This window comes from Salvelinus alpinus, chromosome 32, assembly GCF_045679555.1.
Source record: "Salvelinus alpinus chromosome 32, SLU_Salpinus.1, whole genome shotgun sequence".
Taxonomy (NCBI): Eukaryota; Metazoa; Chordata; class Actinopteri; order Salmoniformes; family Salmonidae; genus Salvelinus; species Salvelinus alpinus.
In genome coordinates this window covers 4,649,753-4,671,169 of record NC_092117.1, presented here as the reverse complement: position 1 = coordinate 4,671,169, position 21,417 = coordinate 4,649,753, and the positions used below count along the sequence as shown (strand labels likewise).

General features: G+C 45.2%; 1 protein-coding gene across 1 annotated transcript in view; it reads right to left on the bottom strand.

Annotated features, from left to right (window-relative positions):
- LOC139562249 (peroxisome proliferator-activated receptor gamma coactivator-related protein 1-like) overlaps positions 1 to 21,417 on the bottom strand; it is a 45,698-nt gene that overhangs the window by 8,846 nt on the left and 15,435 nt on the right. The window contains exons 4-9 of the mRNA XM_071379759.1: positions 15,201 to 15,281; positions 12,767 to 14,936; positions 12,606 to 12,659; positions 2,820 to 2,880; positions 2,460 to 2,527; positions 240 to 954 (exon numbers count right to left, since the gene is read on the bottom strand). Coding sequence (XP_071235860.1) covers positions 240 to 954; positions 2,460 to 2,527; positions 2,820 to 2,880; positions 12,606 to 12,659; positions 12,767 to 14,936; positions 15,201 to 15,281 — 3,149 coding nt within the window. The remainder of the gene's footprint in view (positions 1 to 239; positions 955 to 2,459; positions 2,528 to 2,819; positions 2,881 to 12,605; positions 12,660 to 12,766; positions 14,937 to 15,200; positions 15,282 to 21,417) is intronic.

Here is a 21,417-nt window from a genome sequence, read left to right as displayed (position 1 = left end):
CTTTTTGAGTGCTACATTGGTAGCAGATTGAGAACTCATGCTAAGTCTGTTCAAACTGACATCTGTGCCCATAGCATGAACCATCCGTTTTCACCACACTGACTAGAGATGACTGGGATGAATATGGACATTCTCATCCCGTCAGATTTAAGACTCAGTGCCATTAGAGGACACTGCCTTGCCCAGTGAGGGGAAAAATAGATTTTAAGACAGAAACAAAGAGGGGATGAGCATCTCACCTCTTCCTGGGTGGAGAGCAAGATCTAGACTGAGAAGAGGACGAGTGAAAGTCAGACTCCGAGTCAGTAGAACAAGGGCTGGAGGAATGGTGCATTCTCCTTTTCCTCTCGCGTCCTCCCTTTCCTTCCCTGGGGCTGGGGGAGCAGGTAATGTTGTGGCCCCGGTAGGATCTCCCTTTCTTGGGACTCATCTCCAGGGGACAAACCTGTTGCTCCTGCCTGGTGGGAGAAGCTTCAGGGGTCCCCAGCGCAGAGCTAGTCCTATCAGTCCTTACATCCAGGGGCAGGAGAGCCTGCTGGGTCTTCGTACCCAGGGCAGGGATCAGGGTCTGGAGGGAGGGAGCAGGGATCCTCTGGGGTGCCCTGGTAGTGGTACTGCCAAGTGGCTCGATGGTCCTGATGGTGATGGCTGCTTGCTGTTTGACATTCCAGCGCTTGCCTGGCTCTTCAGCAATAGCCACAGGCTCCTTCTGAGGGAGGCAGTAGTCGTGGTCTGAGAAGGCCAGGTTGAGAGCCACCGTGTTGGGGGTGGGAGTTACAGGGGGGCTGGGAGGCTTGCTCCGGAGCTTGGTGGTGGGCAGGGGCCGTGCGTTGATCTGGATGGCCTTGGAGGGCGATGGTTTGGGAGCGTCAGCCGCTCGGCTCTTCCCGAGGAGTGCCACGGGGGCCAAGGGCTTCCACATCTGGTGAGGAGGAGTAGCTGGAGGGGTCAGACCTAGGAGACGGGAACAGAGAGTAGTCCACTGCTGTTAAATCTGAAGCAGAATGCCTCATTGTCATTTAAAGGTAGATTTTAGACCACAAGAATGGATGTCAAGCATTTTACCAGGAGATACAGGCAGGTGTTCCAATTTTCCATTTACTCCATGAGTGACAGCAATTTATCTTTAGGGTGTAAACCTCTGCCATGTTTTCAGTATGTTAGCAGTGTATAGGGCGGCAGGTAAACTAGCAGTTAGTGGTCAACCTACAACCGAAAGGTCGCCGGTTTGAAGACTAGAGCAGGGCACTTAAACCCAATTTGCTCCAGGGGCACCATACTATCATTGACTGACACAAACATTTCATTGCACCTATCCACTGTGTGACAATAAAACATGTTTTTTATTATTAGCATTAGCAGTGTACAGGGTAATTGGTGTGCGACTAGCATTAGCAGTGTACAGGCTGAATGGTGTATGATTAGCATTAGTAGCGTACAGGGCCCAGTTTCCCCGTAGCAATGGAACTCAGGCTTCCGAGTGTTTTAACGATGCATCGTTCCTACAACGGCCAAAGAGGTTGCATGCATTTCCCAACACCATGGGAAAATAAAGTTAGTTAAGTGGGTCATTGGAGTATGCACCAATACTGATAGGATCGAAAGAAAGGCAGCGCTGCTCTCTGATCAGCTTTATCCATTCTAATCTTACCTTAATATTAGAAATAACCCAACAATACTGATGACGGATCAGCGCCTAGAGATATCGCCTATGGCTACAAATATCAACTTCGTAGTTATCGGCAGTCAGACAGATAATCTTGATTCTATGTTTAGCGGAGATTTGTGCATGGTGACACAGTAGGGGAAGGAAAAAAAGATACCTAACGACGCACTTAGCTGTTCTACGAGTGGTCGAAAGCAACTAACTGTTTAAGTGCAACTTTCCTAATGATTGTTATATCTCCCAAAAGTGAGCAAACCTATGTTCCTACGAAGGTTCGAAAGATGAACCTTAGCCTTAAGATGTTTTGGGAAACCGGGCCCCGGCTGATTGGTGTGCGATTAGCATTAGCAGTGTACAGGGCGATTAATACACTTAAAATCCTGGCGCTGCATAAATCATGCTCTACCACCTGAGCCATGCATGACCATTGGTGTATGACTAGCATTAGCAATGTACAATGACCATTACAGTGTACAGACTGATTGGTGTGTGATTAGCATTGTACTGGGTGATTGGGATTCCACTAGATTTCATAGCCAAAGACAAAATTGTCTATATGGGGGGGGGGGGGGGGGGAGGCTTTGGTCACAATTTAAGGTTAGTCATAAAGTTAGCAGTGTGGTTAGGTTTAAATCAGATTTGACAAGTTACATTTAGTAAATAGACAGGGATTATGACGTGGCAACTAGTGACGACCGGGTGATTGGTTTATGATTAGCAGAATACAAATTAGCATCAGCAGTGTACAGTTAGCATTAGCAGCTGACAGGGTGATTAGTACAGTAGTTCTTACCTGCAGTGCTTGCCAGGTCATGTGCACCGACTCTCTCCACAACTGTCCTGTCACATGGCTGCTCCACACTACAATAGAAACAAACAAACACACACCTTCAACACCGCATCATTGAACAGGTACACTTCTAAGATGAAGTGTAAGGCTAAGTCCAGAAGCCACACAGACAAGGACAGTAGAACAATTGGGAATTGCTGAAAAAAAAAAGTTTAATTTATTTTATCCAAAAACAAACTAAATGGTGGATCTCTTGGCCCATTGTGCGGTCAGACATCAAGGTCTTCAGTGTGCGGTAGGTCTCAAGTTAACACATACAAAGTACCCACACCCAGAGCAGCATGGGGCTGTAGGGTAACTCACCTAGAGTTTCCTACAGCTGCTGCTCTACCAGAGACCTCCAGAACATACTGCTCCTCTTTAGCTGGAGAGAAGAGAGAGAAGGAATGAGTAAAATCAAGGGAAGGAGGAGAGGTCAGCAAAGTAGCATGCTCACCTTTCACCAACACATTCATAGGCACTCGTTTCCAGGATAACATTTTGGGCTAGATCTACATGTTTCAGCCATTATGCAAGGCCTGGACTAGTCAGTGGCAGTGCCAACACACACACACACACATCTGGCCAGTTGTTCTAGCTGGGGCCTGTACATCCAGCCGGACAAAGGCAGTGGTCAAAGTTAAATGGATCTGCAGACAGGGCAGAATTCCAGCTCAGTGGACATGTCCGCATAGCAGCCACCCTGACTATGCAGCATCTTATTTTAAAGGCACAGTAGCAATAGTATCAAATGTGAACCCAATTTCCCCCCTTGTAGGGCTGGACAATATGGCAAAAATATTTTATATACAGTGGGGAGAACAAGTATTTGATACACTGCCGATTTTGCTGGTTTTCCTACTTACAAAGCATGTAGAGGTCTGTAATTTTTATCATAGGTACACTTCAACTGTGAGAGACGGAATCTAAAACAAAAATCCAGAAAATCACATTGTATGATTTTTAAATAATTAATTTGCATTTTATTGCATGACATAAGTATTTGATCACCTACCAACCAGTAAGAATTCCGGCTCTCACAGACCTGTTAGTTTTTCTTTAAGAAGCCCTCCTGTTCTCCACTCATTACCTGTATTAACTGCACCTGTTTGAACTCGTTACCTGTATAAAAGACACCTGTCCACACACAATCAAACAGATTCCAACCTCTCCACAATGGCCAAGACCAGAGAGCTGTGTAAGGACATCAGGGATAAAATTGTAGACCTGCACAAGGCTGGGATGGGCTACGGGACAATAGGCAAGCAGCTTGGTGAGAAGGAAACAACTGTTGGCGCAATTATTAGAAAATGGAAGAAGTTCAAGATGACGGTCAATCACCCTCGGTCTGGGGCTCCATGCAAGATTTCACCTCGTGGGGCATCAATGATCATGAGGAAGGTGAGGGATCAGCCCAGAACTACACGGCAGGACCTGGTCAATGACCTGAAGAGAGCTGGGACCACAGTCTCAAAGAAAACCATTAGTAACACACTACGCCGTCATGGATTAAAATCCTGCAGCGCACGCAAGGTCCCCCTGCTTAAGCCAGTGCATGTCCAGGCCTGTCTGAAGTTTGCCAATGACCATCTGGATGATCCAGAGGAGGAATGGGAGAAGGTCATGTGGTCTGATGAGACAAAAATAGAGCTTTTTGGTCTAACTCCACTCGCCGTGTTTGGAGGAAGAAGAAGTATGAGTACAACCCCAAGAACACCATCCCAACCGTGAAGCATGGAGGTGGAAACATCATTCTTTGGGGATGCTTTTCTGCAAAGGGGACAGGACGACTGCACCGTATTGAGGGGAGGATGGATGGGGCCATGTATCGCGAGATCTTGGCCAACAACCTCCTTCCCTCAGTAAGAGCATTGAAGATGGGTCGTGGCTGGGTCTTCCAGCATGACAACGACACAAAGCACACAGCCATGGCAACTAAGGAGTGGCTCCGTAAGAAGCATCTCAAGGTCCTGGAGTGGCCTAGCCAGTCTCCAGACCTGAACCCAATAGAAAATCTTTGGAGGGAGCTGAAAGTCCGTATTGCCCAGCGACAGCCCCGAAACCTGAAGGATCTGGAGAAGATCTGTAGGGAGGAGTGGGCCAAAATCCCTGCTGCAGTGTGTGCAAACCTAGTCAAGAACTACAGGAAACGTATGATCTCTGTAATTGCAAACAAAGGTTTCTGTACCAAATATTAAGTTCTGCTTTTCTGATGTATCAAATACTTATGTCATGCAATAAAATGCAAATTAATTACTTAAAAATCATACAATGTGATTTTCTGGATTTTTGTTTTAGATTCCGTCTCTCATAGTTGAAGTGTACCTATGATAAAAATTACAGACCTCTACATGCTTTGTAAGTAGGAAAACCTGCAAAATCGGCAGTGTATCAAATACTTGTTCTCCCCACTGTATATATATATATATACACACACACACACATCTCACTTTTCATAGTAAGACAGTACAGGTTTTCGAATAATTAAAAAGGCAAACCACCCATGTAACTTGCAAAATGCTCAAATAGCTCTTTGTTGACTATTGCTGGGTGCTATTGTCCTCCATCAGCACCGGCCTGTACCCTACCTGCCCAAAGCTCTCTCCTGGCCCCTTACACAAGCTCTGAATTTGTCCTGCTAGGTGACCTAAACTGGGACATGCTTAAACCACCTGACCAAGTCCTAAAGCAATGGGTCCCCGTAAATCTTTCTCAGATTACCAAATCGCACATGGTATGACTCCCAACACCCAGAAAAGGCTACTCTCCTTGATGTTATCCTCACAAATAATCCTGATAGGTATCCGTCTGGTGTTTTCTGTAATGACCTTAATGATCACTGTTTACCAGAGTGACTGCCTGCAGGGAGAAACTGAGTCCGAGGTACTAAAGGAGCTCCTGAAACATTTAGACCCTTTTATAGTCCCGTACACCTTTTTAAATTCAACCTCCAACTGCGTACACCCTCTAGCACCATGGTCAGCACACTCAAATGTTTTTTTTGCCATCATTGTAAGCCTGCCACACATACTATACATTTATTAAACATAAGAATGAGTGAGTTGTCCCATGAGCCGGGTTGTGACAGCTCTTATAGGACGAGGGCACAAAAATAACCAATAATTATGCTCTTTATTTAACCATCTTACATATAAAACCTAATTTGTTCGTCGGAAATTGTGAATAACTCCCCACAGGTTAATAAGGGCGTGCTTGAAAGGATGGACATAGACTCTCCAATACAACCAACACTGCAGAGTTGTCTTAAATCAGTTTCCACACAGTCTGTACCTTTTTAGTTTATGCTAGTAAGGGCCGAGAATTCACTCATAGGTACGTGGTTGCAAAGGGCATCAGTGTCTTAAAGGCGCGCTTTGCCAAGGCAGGATACTCTGAGCGCAGCCCTATCCAGAAATCATGCAGTGGCTTCTGACTAAATTCAAAATGTTCACAGAACCACTTGTTGCAATTTCGATGAGGCTCTCTTGTTCAGATATCGGTAAGTGGACTGAGGCATGAAAAGGGATAACGAATCCAGTGGTGTCATCCGTTTCGGGAAGGAACCTGTGTAATTGCGCACCCAACTCACTCAGGTGCTTCGCTATAATTACATTTGACAGTCCGTAACCTCGAGTTAATTTGCACACAAAAAAAATCATACAATGATGGAAAGACCTGTGTATTGTCCTTGTTAATGCAGACAGAAGAGCTCCAACTTCTTAATCATGGCCTCAATTTTGTGCCGCACATTGAATATAGTTGTGGAGAGTCCCTGCAATCCTAGATTCAGATCATTCAGGCGAGAAAAAAACATCACCCAGAAAGGCCAGTCGTGTGAGAAACTCATCATGCAAGCGGTCAGACAAATGAAAATTGTCAGTAAAGAAAACTTTAAGCTCGTCTCTGAATTAAAAAAAAACGTGTCAATACTTTGCCCCTTGATAACCAGCGCACTTGTGTACAGTATGTTGTAAAAGCGTTACATGGTCGCTGCCCAAATCATTGCATAGTGCAGAAAATACACGCGAGTTCAGGGGCCTTGCTTTAAAAACGTTAACCATTTTCACTGTCCAAACGTCTTTCAAGCCGCCAGGCTGCAGTGTACCCAAGTGGCGTCGGGAGCAACTGATTGCCCGCACATTACCACAACACCATGTCTCCCTGTCATGGCTTTTTCACCATCAGTACAGATACCAACACATCTTGACCACCAAAGTCCAGTTGATGTCACAAAGCTGTCCAGTACTTTAAAAATATCCTCTCCTGTTTTCCAGAATAGGATGTCTTCCTTAATTGACCGCCCATAAATGTAACAGACATACCAGGAGCTGTGCCAGGCCCGTCACGTCTGTTGACTCATCCAGCTTTAACGCATCTAAATCACTAGCTTGTATGTGACGCAGCAATTGTTTCAAAACATCTATGTCACTGATGAATCATGAAACTTGTTTGAGGCCTTTTCCCCCGGCATTGTCCCAGCCATATCCGCGGCAGGAGGAAAAATTAAGTCCTCAACAATAGTACGAGGCTTTCCTGTCCTAGCCACTCGGTAGCTCACCATATAAAGACACTTCTAGCCCCTTATTAAATGGTAGGTGTTGCTTTTATACACGTCTTACTCGAAAGTAGCCTTAATTCTTGCTCAAAAAACTCCATAGCTTATTTTCCAAATTGGCATGTTTGGTTTCTAAAGGACTGGACAAGAGTGAAGGTTTCATCGAGTTGTGAGATATATTTGCAAAAGTACTAACACACTGTGGCTGAGGAATGGCACTCCTCCCAATATAAGTGAACCCCTAAATCAATGCAGTTCTCATATTTGCGCCTCTGATGGTCCAACATCCCCGTCTGTTGTTCGGCGCTTTCCCGGGGAAGGGGACAGCCGCTTTTCGGCTGCATCAGATTCACAACTGTCAGTGTCCATGCTAGCTGGGCTAACAACAAATGTAGAATTACTGACGCTAGCATTAGACGTGCTCGAGGATGCAGAACTTGAGTCGCCGACAGGTGCAGTACTGCTGGTATGTCTCTGGGCCTTTTAACCATTTATCAATTTAAGCAAACGGAATGAGCTGCAGCTACATTTGGACCGTTAGCGGAATTCCCGTGAGTGTAACGGTTAATGTGATAGGATGTTAATTTGACTAGGCTACCTGTATTTGACATTGTGTTATTTCACTGAACACCAGATGTTTCACTGCCAGAAATAAAATTAAACAGAGGCCACTCAGGGAAGAACCCCCCCCAAATGTATAGCCCCAATGGAAAATATAAATTTACTTGTTATATTTTTTAAAATGTAGATCACATGTTTATTTGCTGGACCCATGACGGCATTGCACGTACACCAGTTTGGGAAAACCAGCTGTAGACCATTTCATTCTTGTGGGCTGGCTAAGGAGTAGTGTCTCTGAGGGGTCTTTGGCCTGGTTTGCTAACTAGCCATCTCAAAAGAGTGCAGTGTATAGTCAGAACATCTGTCTCAGCCACTACGTGTCACCAAGAGAGTACCCCCAAGGCTCGATCCTAGGCCCCACGCTCTTCTCAATTTACATCAACATAGCTCAGGCAGTAGGAAGCGCATTCATTTATACGCAGATTGTCTTATACTCAGCTGGCCCCTCCCCGGATTTTGTGTTAAACACTCAAAAGCTTTTAGTGTCCAACAAGCTTTCTCTGTCCTGAACCTTGTTCTGAACACCTCCAAAACAGGTCATGTGGTTTGTAAGAAGAATAAACCCTCAGGAGGTAGTAATCACACCTGTGGGGAGAGGGGCAGAGCTTGAGGTAGTCACCTCATACAAGTACTTGGGAGTATGGCAAGCCAGTACACTGTTCCTCTCAGCACAAAGCTGCAGGCTAAATGTTACGGATCTTATCCTAGCTTATCCTGTGTGTGTATTTCTTTGCTCTCCTTCTCCCCTCACAGGTGGCAATCATTCCCCAATCAGTCAATCAGAAGACACACCTCCTGTTTCCATTACCCAATCACATTCCCTTGGTTTAAAAACCCATTCAGTTGTTTTCTCTGGAGCTCCATCTCTCGGTCATGCAATCTCTCTGTAGATCTCTCATTTGGTTTAGCAACTACATGTAACTTTGTACGTTATCCTGTGAGTATTGTTTTGTTATGGTGTTTGATGGTGGAAAAGGGAGGTACCAAGACAAGTCGTCCATGGGCATACACTACCCGTAGGAATACTTTGTCGAAGACTAGTTAGAATTGGGCGGACCACCCACTGTATTTTTGGTTAGTTGTATTGAAGTAGGCTAGTCTACCTTGGGGGTGTTTTGGGTTATTTGTTTCTTTCCTTGGGTCCAGCTCAGCCCTTTTTCCTGCCCCCCCCCCCCCTTTTACTGTGTGTTTACCAAATAAACCATGAGTGTTTGACGGTAGATGTTGTCTGTGGTTTTGTTCTCACTTTACTGTTATAATTTGCATGAGTTAAGTTACAGGTCTCGTTGCCATCCCCCTAGACTGTAGAGCCAAAGCGATTCGTAACACTAAAGTTAACTCTAGACTTGATTTCCTCTATCGTAGTCGCTCCTCTTTCACCCCAGCTGCCAAACCAACCCTGATTCAGATGACCATCGCACCCATGCTAGATTATGGAGACAATTCATAGATTGGCAGGTATGGGTGCTGTCGAGTTCGGCCATCAGATGCGCAACCAATTCTCCGTATAGGACACATCCCTGCACTCTATACTCTTCTGTAAACTGGTCATCTCCGTATACCCGTCGCAAAACCCACGGGTTGATGCGTATTTATAAAACCCTCTTAGGCCTCACTCCCCCCAATCTGAGATACCTACTGCGGCCCCCATCGTCCACCTACAACACCCATTCTGCCAGTCACATTCTGTTTAAAAGGTCCCCACAGCACACATCCCTGGGTTACGCTTCTCAGTTCACTGCAGCTAGAGACTGGAACAAGCCGCAAACAGTCAAACTGGACAGTTCTTCCTCTTCATTTAAATGTTTACCTTGTCAGCTCGGGGATTTGATCTGGCAACCTTTTCGTTACTAGTCCAACGTGCTAACCACTAGGCTACCTGCCGGCTACCTACTGACAGTTGTGGCTGCTTTGCGTGATGCATCGTCTCTACCTTCTTACCCTTTGAGCCCAATGATGTTTGTACCATGTTATCTTGTGTTACATTGAACAAAAATAAGGCAAAATGAAACAAGTCAAAGATTTTACTGAGTCACAGTTCATAAGCAAATATGCCAATTTAAATCAATTCATTAGGCTGTAATCTAAGGATTTCACATGACTGGGAATAGATATGCATCTGAGGCGTGGATCAGAAAACCAGTCAGTATATGGTGACCACCGTTTGCGACACGTCTCCTTTACGCATCGAGTTGATCAGGCTGTTGATTGTGCCCTGTGGAATGTAGTCCCACTCAATGGCTGTGCGAATTTGCTGGATATTGGTGGGAACTGGAACACGCTGCTTTACACATCGAGCCAAAGCATCCCAAACATGCTCAATGGGGACATGCCTGGTGAGTACGCATTTTTCAGCTCCCGGGGATTTTGAACAAATCCTTGCGTCACGGGGCCGTGCATTATCATGCTGAACCGTGAGGTGATGGCAGCGGATGACTGGCTCGACAATGGGCTTCTGGATCACTCTGTGTATTCAAATTCCCATCGATTAAAAACACAATTGTTCCTTGTCTGTAGCTTATGCCTGCCCATACCATAACCTCACCGCCACAATAGGGCACTGTTGCCAACACGTCTGCCATCTGCCCAGTACAGTTGAAACAGATTCCTCCGTGAAGAGCACACTTCTCCAGCGTTCCAGTGGCCATCGAAGGTGAGCATTTGCCTGGCAAGACGAGCATGCAGAGGAGCTTCAGTTTCATCAGCTGTTTGAGTGGCTGGTCTCAGACCATCCCGCAGGTAAAGCCAGATGGAGGTTCTGGGCTGGCGTGGTTACACATGGTTTATGGTTGAGGCCAGTTGGACGTACTGCCAAATTCCTTAACGATATTGGAAGCAACTTGTAGTAGAGAAATTAACAGTACATTCTCTGCCAACAGCTCAGGTGTCAGCATGCACGCACGCTCCCTCAACTTGAGACATCAATGGCATTGTGTTGTGTGACAAGTGCGCCTTTCATTATCCCCAGCACAAGGTGCAACTGCGTCATGATCATGCCATTTAAGCAGCTCCTTGATATGCCACACCTGTCAAATGGATGTATTATCTTGGCAAAGAGAAATGATCACTTACAGGGATGTAAACAAATGTGCACAACTTGATAAATAAGCTTGTGCATATGGAAAAATACGTTTTATTTCATGAAACCAACACTTTACATGTTGCATTTATGTTTTTTTCTGCAGTGTAATCGTGTAATTATACAACACTTGGAAGCAGCATCGGTGTCACCGACATCTCTTTTCTTCTGACCATGCCGACTGAATGGCAAGTGAAGTGCCCGTGACTCCGTAGTCGAGCAACATGCTCCCCTTGAGTGATAGGGCAGGGCTACGACATGCAGGAGAACAGGGTGAGACTTGACTTGCAGGAAGCAAACTATAAAAATTGACATATGCAATGGAGTTGGGCATCACATTTAACAAACCTTATATTGAAATACCATTATAGCAGGCACGGTAAAACCCAAACCGCTCAGTGCATCAATACCTTTATATAATTAAATAGGTATAATGCCTAGCCCTACCCCCTTGGGGAAAATAAATGACGAAGGCTCATTAAAAAGGTTGGGACACCAAAACCCATCTCCTGAAACAGCCATATCCCAAGTTAGCAACTTTCACACCAATGCTTTCTCACTCGAGTTGGACACTTAACTAGATAAGACTGTCACCATCACGTTCATTATTCACTTGCTGAATACATCACAAATCATGTAACCAAACATGAACTCAGAACTAGGGATGGGCGTTTGAAAGAAAAGTAATACTCAAATAATGGAGGGGAAATTGATATCCAGAAAACATGACATTTTGTTTTTACTTATGTTTTTAACCTGAGCACAAAGGGACAGACTACAGCTCTGCTGCTGCGGGGGAAGGGCCGGATGGTGTGAGAAATGCGAGTGGAGCTGACAGGAGGGAAATAGACATGGAGCCAAGCTAGCTCGTCAAAGACTAGTTAAACTGGCTAACTTGCAGCAGCCACAATGTTATTCATCACCCCATTTGACAGTGCCCATCTTGACTGCGTCAAATCGGCGTAACCTCAAGAAGCCAGCTAGCTAAACTAGCCAGGCTATATTTTGCTGTGCCTTCTCCTTAACTCTGTTCATATTAAAATCACAGCCTACCTGCTGGTTGCTGTAGCATACTCCTTATTTTACATTTTTATTCCACCATTTAAATTCCACCTTGCATTGTAGTAGTGATCACTTCATTTGAAAAAAGCTACATGCACGAAGGCTGGGGGCGCACGTCATATAGGCTACTACATTCTGAAGTCCGTCTTATTAAATAAAAGTCAAGTCATGGTATATCCTAATATGTAACATCACATGGATATCTTAAGCAAAGAAATGAGTCGGTCAATCCACTATGAAGGCCCCTCTATTTAAGCCAAAACATTGATAACGCTACTTACCTGCACCAAAACACACAGGACATTGAGCACATTGCAGATGGACCTGCAAAGTCCAATGTTTGTCAGCCATTGACTTCGCAAGGTGCCCGTTCTTATCCTCAGGAGTCTTGGCACTCTAAAATCCTCCACCCATCCCATACAGGGCCAGAGATAGCCCTGCAACCCTACACGCCACTTCCCTCCACTATACAGTCCAGTGAAAGTGACCCTGGTGACAGATTTAGTCTAGTACCACTGAACTAGCGGACCCACTGAGCGGTTAGCTAACATCTGACTTGCTGTTGGCCTACACCAAAACCATTAGGCCACTAGCATGCTCGAGGAGTAAGGGCTACGTGGATTATATTTTCAGCCAGGAACAGTCAACCATTAAAGCAAAATTCCTGACTGTTTTCTAACAGACTGTCTTGTTCAATAAACAGTGGGTAATTCGTTATAGATTAACTAAAGCCAAAGAAACATGGAAATGTGAAAGAAAGAGAACGCCAGTGTCAATACTCAGTATCACTCACCTTGCGTCTCTTCAAACTGCTCCAGCAGGCTGGTGAGGTCAGCAGCTTCAATACCTGTGAGATAACAGAACCACTCAGTACTATACCAATAAACCACAAAGGGTGGCAAGTCTAAACACATTTAAGCAACCAGAGGATCAGTAGTACTTGTGTCCACTAACCAATTTCACTGGTGAATGCCTCTATCAGCTCCTGAGTAGGGCTCTTGACTTTGGGGGCCTCCTGGGCTGTAGTACACCTCACTGCAGGTTTGGAGGACTGGGTGGTGGAGGGTTTGGCTGGGGTAGACCCAGGAGTGACTGTAGGCAGCTCAGGCATCTTAGGCCAGGGCAGAGTGACTACCCCCTTCTGTAGAGTAGTAACCACCTTCAAAGGAGCCGCAGGGGTAGGTTTCTGAACACAAACAGCAGCAGCGTTGGCGGTGCAGTTTAACGTCTTCTCAAGTAGAGCAGCAGCGATGGGGGTGGGTTTTTGGGCTACAGTAGCAATTAGGGTGGGCCTGTTGGCATCTGTAGTGGTTTTAGAAGAGGCTCCACTGGAGCTCTGAGATTTGATAAGGACCACAGTCTTGCAGGGTACCTGGGACTGGAGCAGGGGGTTCGTGAGTGCAGGATGGGGGGCCTGGGGTATATTACACGTCACAAAGGGGTTCTGGGGTGGTGGGGGTACTACACTCACAGTACTGGATGAAGGCACAACGGAGATGGGGGGTTGGCTAGCTTTAGCTGGCTGTGGAGTAGGAACAGCCGCTTGCTGGGGAGGGGTGGTAGGGGATGCATTTGCACTAGAAGCCTTGCTTGGGGAAGATGATTTGGAGGCCAGCATGTAAGCAGGAGGCACAAGCAGAGCTTCGGGAGTAGGAGGTGCTCCTGGTCCCATGGGCTGCCAGGCTGCTTTCACCTCCACCTCGGTTTTCCCTGGGGAGGGGTGGGGGCGACGAGGGTCTCTGGGAGAGGGGATGGGGAGGCAGGGGATGGGGGGCAACTCGGTAGGGGCATCAGGGAGGCTGGGCCACTTGGTGCTCTGGTCCTCTGGTCTCTCTAAGGGGGCCGGTTTCTTCTGCTGCCGCAGCAGCCGGTACTGCTGGAGGGACAGGGGCTTAGGCTTGGGCTCAATAGCCTGGGAGGCCTGAGGGATCACCTGGGGGACCGCTAGAGAGGCACCGTTGGACTGCATTATTGCCTGAGGGGCCACTGACACAGGTAGTTCACTTGGGTTAAGCGCCTGGGGTGCTGCAGGGTTGATTGTCATTGCCTGGGGGGCTGTTGGGTTAGCTGCAGAAGCTAGAAGGCTTTGAGGCTTCTCGCAGCCTGTGGTTGGTTGGGGGACCTTCTCGGGGGTCATAGTCACTGGCAACAGGTCAGAGGCCATGACCTTTGACACATGGTCAGAGGCGGGGATGACCTTAACGCTGGGGTGTGTGGATAGTGTTAGGGTTGTGACTTCCACATGGCTCTGCCGCTGTATGTGTTGTGTTTCGCCAGCATGTGTCGCTCTTGTCTTCTGTTTTGGGGCTTCGGGGGCGGCCATAGATATGGCATAAGAAAATGACTCCTTGTCCTTTTTCTCTGGTCTGGTCGTCTCCTTGATGGGCTTCCGGGGCGAGGATTCCTGGGCTGCGCACCTATGGGCGGCGCTCCTCAGGACCCTCCCCTCAGCCTGGGCAGGTTCAGGGGTGACCTCAGCAGGTGAACGCTTCACTTTGTTTTTCCGTTTCTTTTTCCTTCGAGACAGACATCTTTCTACAGTCTCCTCCTTTGGTCTCCTGTAGATAACATTCTCACCACTTGCTTTTGCCCTCAGGGTCGCGGCAGGGTCAGCCACCTCTGCTGTGTCGTCGACTACGACGTCATTCGCCGCCTCAGACTCTGGCGTCTCCAACATATCCACCTCAGAAATTTCATCCGGGATCCTCTGCTCCGCTTTGAATGAGTCTTCTACTCCCGGCAAGGAGAGAGAGAGATGAGAGCAAGGGATGCCCATATCTGGGATGGCAAATATAGTCTCGCCATGCTCTCCATGTTCAACCACTTCCAGCAGTATCCCTTCCTCCGCCAGCAGCAGTTCTTCCCCTTCATCCTCCATGCACACTGCCATGCAATAGGGGTGCATGTGTCTGACCAGCTCTCCTAGACTCACTGACATGCTCTCTCCATCCATGTGCTGCTCCAGAGCCAGAGGGAGAGGCAGGGACAGGCCACCCCAGTTCAGGAGCTCTTGCTCTGGGGACGAGGGTTGTCTGTCTGGGCTCAGGGAGGGAGAACAAGCCTCTGCGTCCTCTTCCTCCTCTCCGTCACTCCTCTGGACAGACTCCTGTGTCCTAGGGAGACTCTGGATAAAGAGAGGGGAAACCGTTTGGTTAACGTCTGGAGCTTTCCCTGTTCAGCTTGGAGGTTTATAAACGTCAGCTGGACCACCTGCACAATGCAGACTTTTCACAACAGCTAGGCTATTTGGGTTGTCTGCACGTCACCGCAATAAGGCTCATGATTTCTCTGAAGACTTATGTACACGTCAATATGAAAATAGAGCAAACGCTGAGAGTGATACAGTTGAGGGCATGTACAACAGGGAGGTAATGAAACGGTGTGCTACCTTTCCGGTGGAGAACTGTCGTGTGTTGCAGGGTGTCTCGCTCTCTGGAGGCGAGTGGGACAAGCAAAGCATTCTCCTCAGCTACAATATCAGAAGAAAAACACAGGACAAACAGTGAAACAGTTAGGCATAAAAAAAATGACGTCATTGGAACACATTGTCACCAGTTTCTTATTTGTTTAGACGTACCCAGCTCTAGGAAGCAGGGCTATCTGAGCCCTACGAAGTTTACCGGCATGTATACAGTTATATCTAGGGGTGTAACGGTTCACCAAACCATTGGTACGTATTGCGGTTTTAGGGTCACGGTTTGGTTTCGGTACAGCGAGAAAATGAAATGACAGTTCTTGTCGTTTGTTTATTCAAAGGCCTATTGCAGTCAAGTGATATTCCTGTGTTTCATATGCATTTCCACATTAGGTTGGAATACTTCAATTGTGAAAATGACGACAATGACGACAACACCCTTTTGGTGTATGAGCCGTTTGAAAAGTGGGATTGAGTACTGGCCTTCCATTGTGACACCACCATGCTGTAAATTAGTTAATAAGCAAGAGAGTTGTGCGTATATCAGTGGCTATAAAAAAATCGCTCCGGTCATTTCTTTGGCCCGGACAAAATCAGCTACGAAAGGCTGCTTGGAGACGAAGTGGCGTTATTTTCCATTTCCGTCTTGCTCCGGTGGTAGGAAACCGGGGATGACGACGGGGTAAATGTGTCAAGATGTTTGAGGTGTTGGCAGTGGCATAAGGTTATTCTCGTTGAGCATTGGCGACATACTGTTAATATTATATCCAAAACTGTTCATCGGCGTTGTAATCTACCGGGAAGCCAAAATGTTCCAAACTGGAGATCTAAACGATGGAGAATCCTCGTTCGTCGGCCCCACCCACAGGCCATTGTACAAGTTCCTGGCTGCACCTCACAAAATGACAGTTTGAAATGCGGATTACAAAGTGCGTATATGCTCTAGAGGCAGACCGATTATGATTTTAACACCGATACCGATTGGAGGACCAAATAAAGCCGATACCGATTTAGTCTGCCAATTTTATGACAATTACAACAATACTGAATGAACAATTATTAACCCTTTTATTTTAACTCAATAGATTATATTTTCAAATAAAGAATGCATAAACAGTGTTGGATTAGTAAGTGTAATATGTGCCACGCAAAAAAAAGCTAATGTTTAAGTTCCTTGCTCAGAACATATGAAATCTGGTGGTTCAATATTCCCAGTTAAGAAGTTTTAGGTTGTAGTTATAGGAATTACCGTAATTTCTGGACTATTAACCTTTTCTCAATAGGGGGGCACCATTTCGACTTTGTAAAAATTCGTTTCCAAATTAAACTGCCTCGTACTCAATTCTTGCTCGTACAATATGCATATTATTATTACTATTGGATAGAAAACACTGTAGTTTCTAAAACCGTTTGAATTATATCTGTGAGTAAAACAGAACTCATTTTGCAGCAAACTTCCTGTCAGGAAGTGAGAAATCTGAAATCGGGGGCTCTGTTCCAGGGTCAGTTTATTAATTTGCATGTAATCTATGGGTCTACATGCACTGCATACGCCTTCCCCTAGATGTCAGTAAGCAGTGAGAATTGGAATGGGGTGTCTAGGTAGATCTGCGGCCGAACAAGAGCTCTTGGAACCGGGGGTGCAGTCTTTTCAACGTTCGTCATGGCGCGAGACAGACCTCAGGATTGCGTTCTGAAAAGCTGTTATAGGCGTTAGATATATCCGGCTCTGATTTTATTCGATATGCGTATTAAAAACATCATAATGTAGTTATTTTAAACCGAGTTATATCAGTTTATATCAGTATATATCAGTATATTGCGATTTTCGGTATTTTCTTTGTGCTGCGTTCTGGGGATTTGGACACGTCTGCGCCACATGGCTAATGTTTGCTGCTAATTCCAAAGTTGAAGACGACAATCTACAACCGAGCAACGATTATTCTGGACAAAGGACAACTTGTACAAGATTCTGATGGAAGCTCATCAAATAGTAAGAACTATTTATGATGTTAATTCGTATATGTGTCGAAAATGGTAAACTATTATTCCGCCATTAATCTCGGCGCGGTCTCGCTTTAACGCACGCTGTATGTCGTAGTAACGTTAATTTTAAAAATCTAACACAGCGGTTGCATTAAGAACTAATGTATCTTTAATTTGCTGTCCAACCTGTATTTTTTAGTCAAGTTTATGATTAGTTATTGATTAGATTAGGTGCCTCTCCCAAGATTTCTCCCGACATTTTGTTTGCAGTTTGGCTACTATTATCATTGTATAACCACGATTTGTGCCGCTAAATATGCACATTTTCGAACAAACCATATATGTATTGTGTAATATGATGTTATAGGACTGTCATCTGATTGAGTTTGAAAAGGTTAGTGAAAAAATGTATATATTTTGCTGGTTTATTCGCTATCGCTAACGTTATGTTGAATGAATGGGGCTGTGTGGTAGGCTATTGTAGTAAGCTAATATAATGCTATATTGTGTTTTCGCTGTAAAACACTTAAAAAAATCTGAAATATTGGCTGGATTCACAAGATGTTTGTCTTTCATTTGCTGTACACTGTATTTTTCATAAATGTTTTATGATGAGTATTTAGGTAATTCACGTTGGTCTCTGTAGTTATTCTAGCTGCTTTGGTGAGATTTTGTGATGGTGACTGCAATGTAAAACTATGATTTATACCTGAAATATGCACATTTTTCGAACAAAACATATGCTATACAATAAATATGTTATCAGACTGTCATCTGATGAAGTTGTTTCTTGGTTAGTGACTATTTATATCTTTATTTGGTTGAATTTGTGATAGCTACCTATGCAGTAAAAAAATGGTGGAAATAAGCGGTTGGGTCTTTTGCTATCGTGGTTAGCTAATAGAAATACATATTGTGTTTTCCCTGTAAAACATTTTAAAAATCGGAAATTATGGCTGGATTCACAAGATGTGTATCTTTCATCTGGTGTCTTGGACTTGTGATTTCATGATATTTAGATGCTAGTATTTACTTGTGGCGCTATGCTAGGCTATGCTAGTCAGCTTTCTTACTGTTGAGGGTGCTCCCGGATCCGGGATGAGTACCAAGTAGAAGTTAAGCGCACTTGAATATAAGCCGCACCCACGGAATTTTTTTAATTTTTTAATTTTGTACATAAATAAGCCGCACATGTCTATAAGCCGCAGGTGCCTACCGGTACATTGAAACAAATGAACTTTACACAGCCTTTAAACGAAACACGGCTTGTAACAAAAATAAATAGGCTTTTAAACGAAACACGGCTTGTAACAAATTTTTAAAAAAAAATAGCAGTAAACAGTAGCCTACCAAGAAAGTCATTGGTCACTATCTTCCTCCTCCTGTGCACTGAAACCACTGAAGTCATCTCCTTCGGTGTCGGAGTTGAATAGCCTCAGAATTGCTTAATCCGATGTTGGATCGTTTTCATTGTCGCTCTTGTCACTTTCATCCGGAGGCAAATTCCCCGCTGAGCTCATGCTGCCCTCTTCAACACGCAGCAGTCCAGCCTTTCGAAACCCGTTGACGATAGTGGATCTTTTGACAATGCTCCACGCTGTCAGGACCCACTGGCAGACTTGACCATAAGTTGTTCTTCGCATGCGGCCCGTTTTAGTGAAGGATTTCTCCCCACTTGTCATCCAAGCCTCCCACTGAACACGGAGCGCCACCTTAAATGCACGATTTACACTGATGTCGAGTGGCTGCAAATACTTTGTTGTGCCCCCAGGAATCACAGCTGGAATTGAGTTTGTCCTCTTGATGGCTTCTTTCACAGAATCTGTTATGTGGGCCCTCATGCTGTCCAACACGAGCAATGCCTTGTTCTTGTGAAAGAATCCTCCCAGTCGCTTGCCGTAACACTCCGTATGCCATTCATGCATTAGGCTTTCCGTCATTTCTTTTTGACTTTCACAACAAATCCTCTCGGGAATTTTTCTTTTGGGCATCGTCATGCGTTTGAGAATCAACATCGGTGGAAGCTTTTCTCCCGATGCCGTGCAGCTCAGAACACAGGTGAAGTGCGTTTTTTCATGCCCAGTTGTTTTCAGCGTGATGGATGATTCGCCTTTCCTGTTGACAGTCCGAGTGAGAGGCAGGGTCAAACGTCAGAAGAACCTCATCCATATTTATGATGTAGTGCGGGCCGATGGAATGCTCCGCTATCTTTGCATCAGTGAATTTGCGGAAGATTGAAACTTTTTCCTCGTAGTCGGGAGGGAGCTGCTGACAGACTCGTCCGTACCCTGATGGACAGGCCTTTACGTCTCATAAATCTTAGACACCACGATGGTCCACCTCTAAAATCCTCAAACTTCATTGCGGTGGCGATTGTTTTGGCTTTCAGTCGGATCTGCACAGTTGAAACACCTCGGCCGTCTGCTCTCTGTGTGTTGACCCAGTCTTCAAGCACATTTTCTAGTTCGGGCCACCTGCTTTTCTTCCCTCTGAACGCTTTTGTTGTCTTTCTGCACCGAGTCAGTTCCTCACGCTGCTGTTTCCAACGTCTTATCATCGACTCATTAAGGCCAAGCTCCCGTGCAGCAGCTGTATTTCCTTTTCCAACAGCCTTCAACTTGAAAGCTGCATCATATGCATTTCTCCGTGTCTTTGCCATGATGAGGGTGACAAAATGACTACCGTAATCAGAATGATGGGAAGTTTGAGCGCGCTCGATTTACGTCACATTATGTGACGGCGCTAAATTTTTTGGCTGCATGAATTTGTGAAAGCGGGAAAACTCCATAATTTAGCCGCGTCATTGTATAAGCCGCGAGGCTCAAAGCGTGGGGAAAAGTAGCGGCTTATAGTCCGGAAATTACGGTATGACACGTCGACTATTTCTCTATACCATTTGTACTTCATATACATTTGACTATTGGACGTTCTAATAGGCACTTTAGTATTGCCAGCCTAATCTCAGGAGTTAATAGGCTTGAAGTCATAAACAGCGCTGTGAAGCAAGCAATGCTAAGAGCTGCTGGCAAACGCAGTAAAGTTTGAATGAATGCTTATGAGCCTGCTGCCGCCTACCACCGCTCAGTTAGACTGCTCTATCAAATCATACTTAATTATAATATAATAAACACAGAAATAGGAGCCGTTGGTCATTAACTTCTTATGGCTGGGGGCAGTATTGAGTAGCTTGGATGAATAAGGTTCCCAGAGTAAACGGCCCGCTACTCAGTCCCAGTTGCTAATATATGCATATTATTAGTATAGAAAACACTCTGAAGTTTCTAAAGCTGTTTGAACGATGTCTGTGAGTATAACAGACCTCATATGGCAGGCAAAAAAACGGGAAAAAAAATCCAACCAGGAAGTGGGAAAACTGAGGTTGGTCATTTTTCAACTCATTCCCTATTGAAGATAGTGGGATATTGGTCATGTTGCACTTCCTAAGACTTCCACTAGATGTCAGTCCTTAGAACCTTGTTTGATGCTTCTACTGTGAAGTGGGGCCGAATGAGAGTGATTGAGTAAGGTCTGCCATGAGCTGAACATGTGCTGACCATGCGCGTTCATGTGAGAGCGAGCTCTGTTCCATCGCATTTCTGAAAACAAAAGGAATTCTCCGGTTGGCACATTGAAGATGTTAAAAACATCCTGAAGATTGATTCAATACATCGTTTGACATGTTTCTACGGACTGTAATATGACTTTGTCTGAACCTGCCCGCGCGTCGTGAGTTTAGATTGTGTACTGAACACGTGAACAAAACTGAGTTATTTGGACAAATGGGCATTATCGAATAAAACAAACATTTGTGGAACTGGGATTCCTGGGAGTGCATTCTGATGAAGATCATAGAAGGTAAGTGAATGTTTAATGTTATTTCTGACTTCTGTTAACTGCACAATATGGCGGATATCTTTGTCGTGTTTGGGCTCTGAGCGCCGTACTCAGATTATTGCATGGTTTGCTTTTTCCGTAAAGCTTTTTTGAAATCTGCGGTTGCATTAAGGAGAAGTGCACCTAAAGATCCATGTATAACACTTGTATTTTCATCAACATTTATGATGAGTATTTCTGTAAATTGATGTGGCTTTCTGCAAAATCACCAGATGGTTTTGGAATAACGCGCCAATGTATACTGAGATTTTTTTATATAAATATGAACTTTATCGAACAAAACATACATGTATTGTGTAACAAAGTCCTA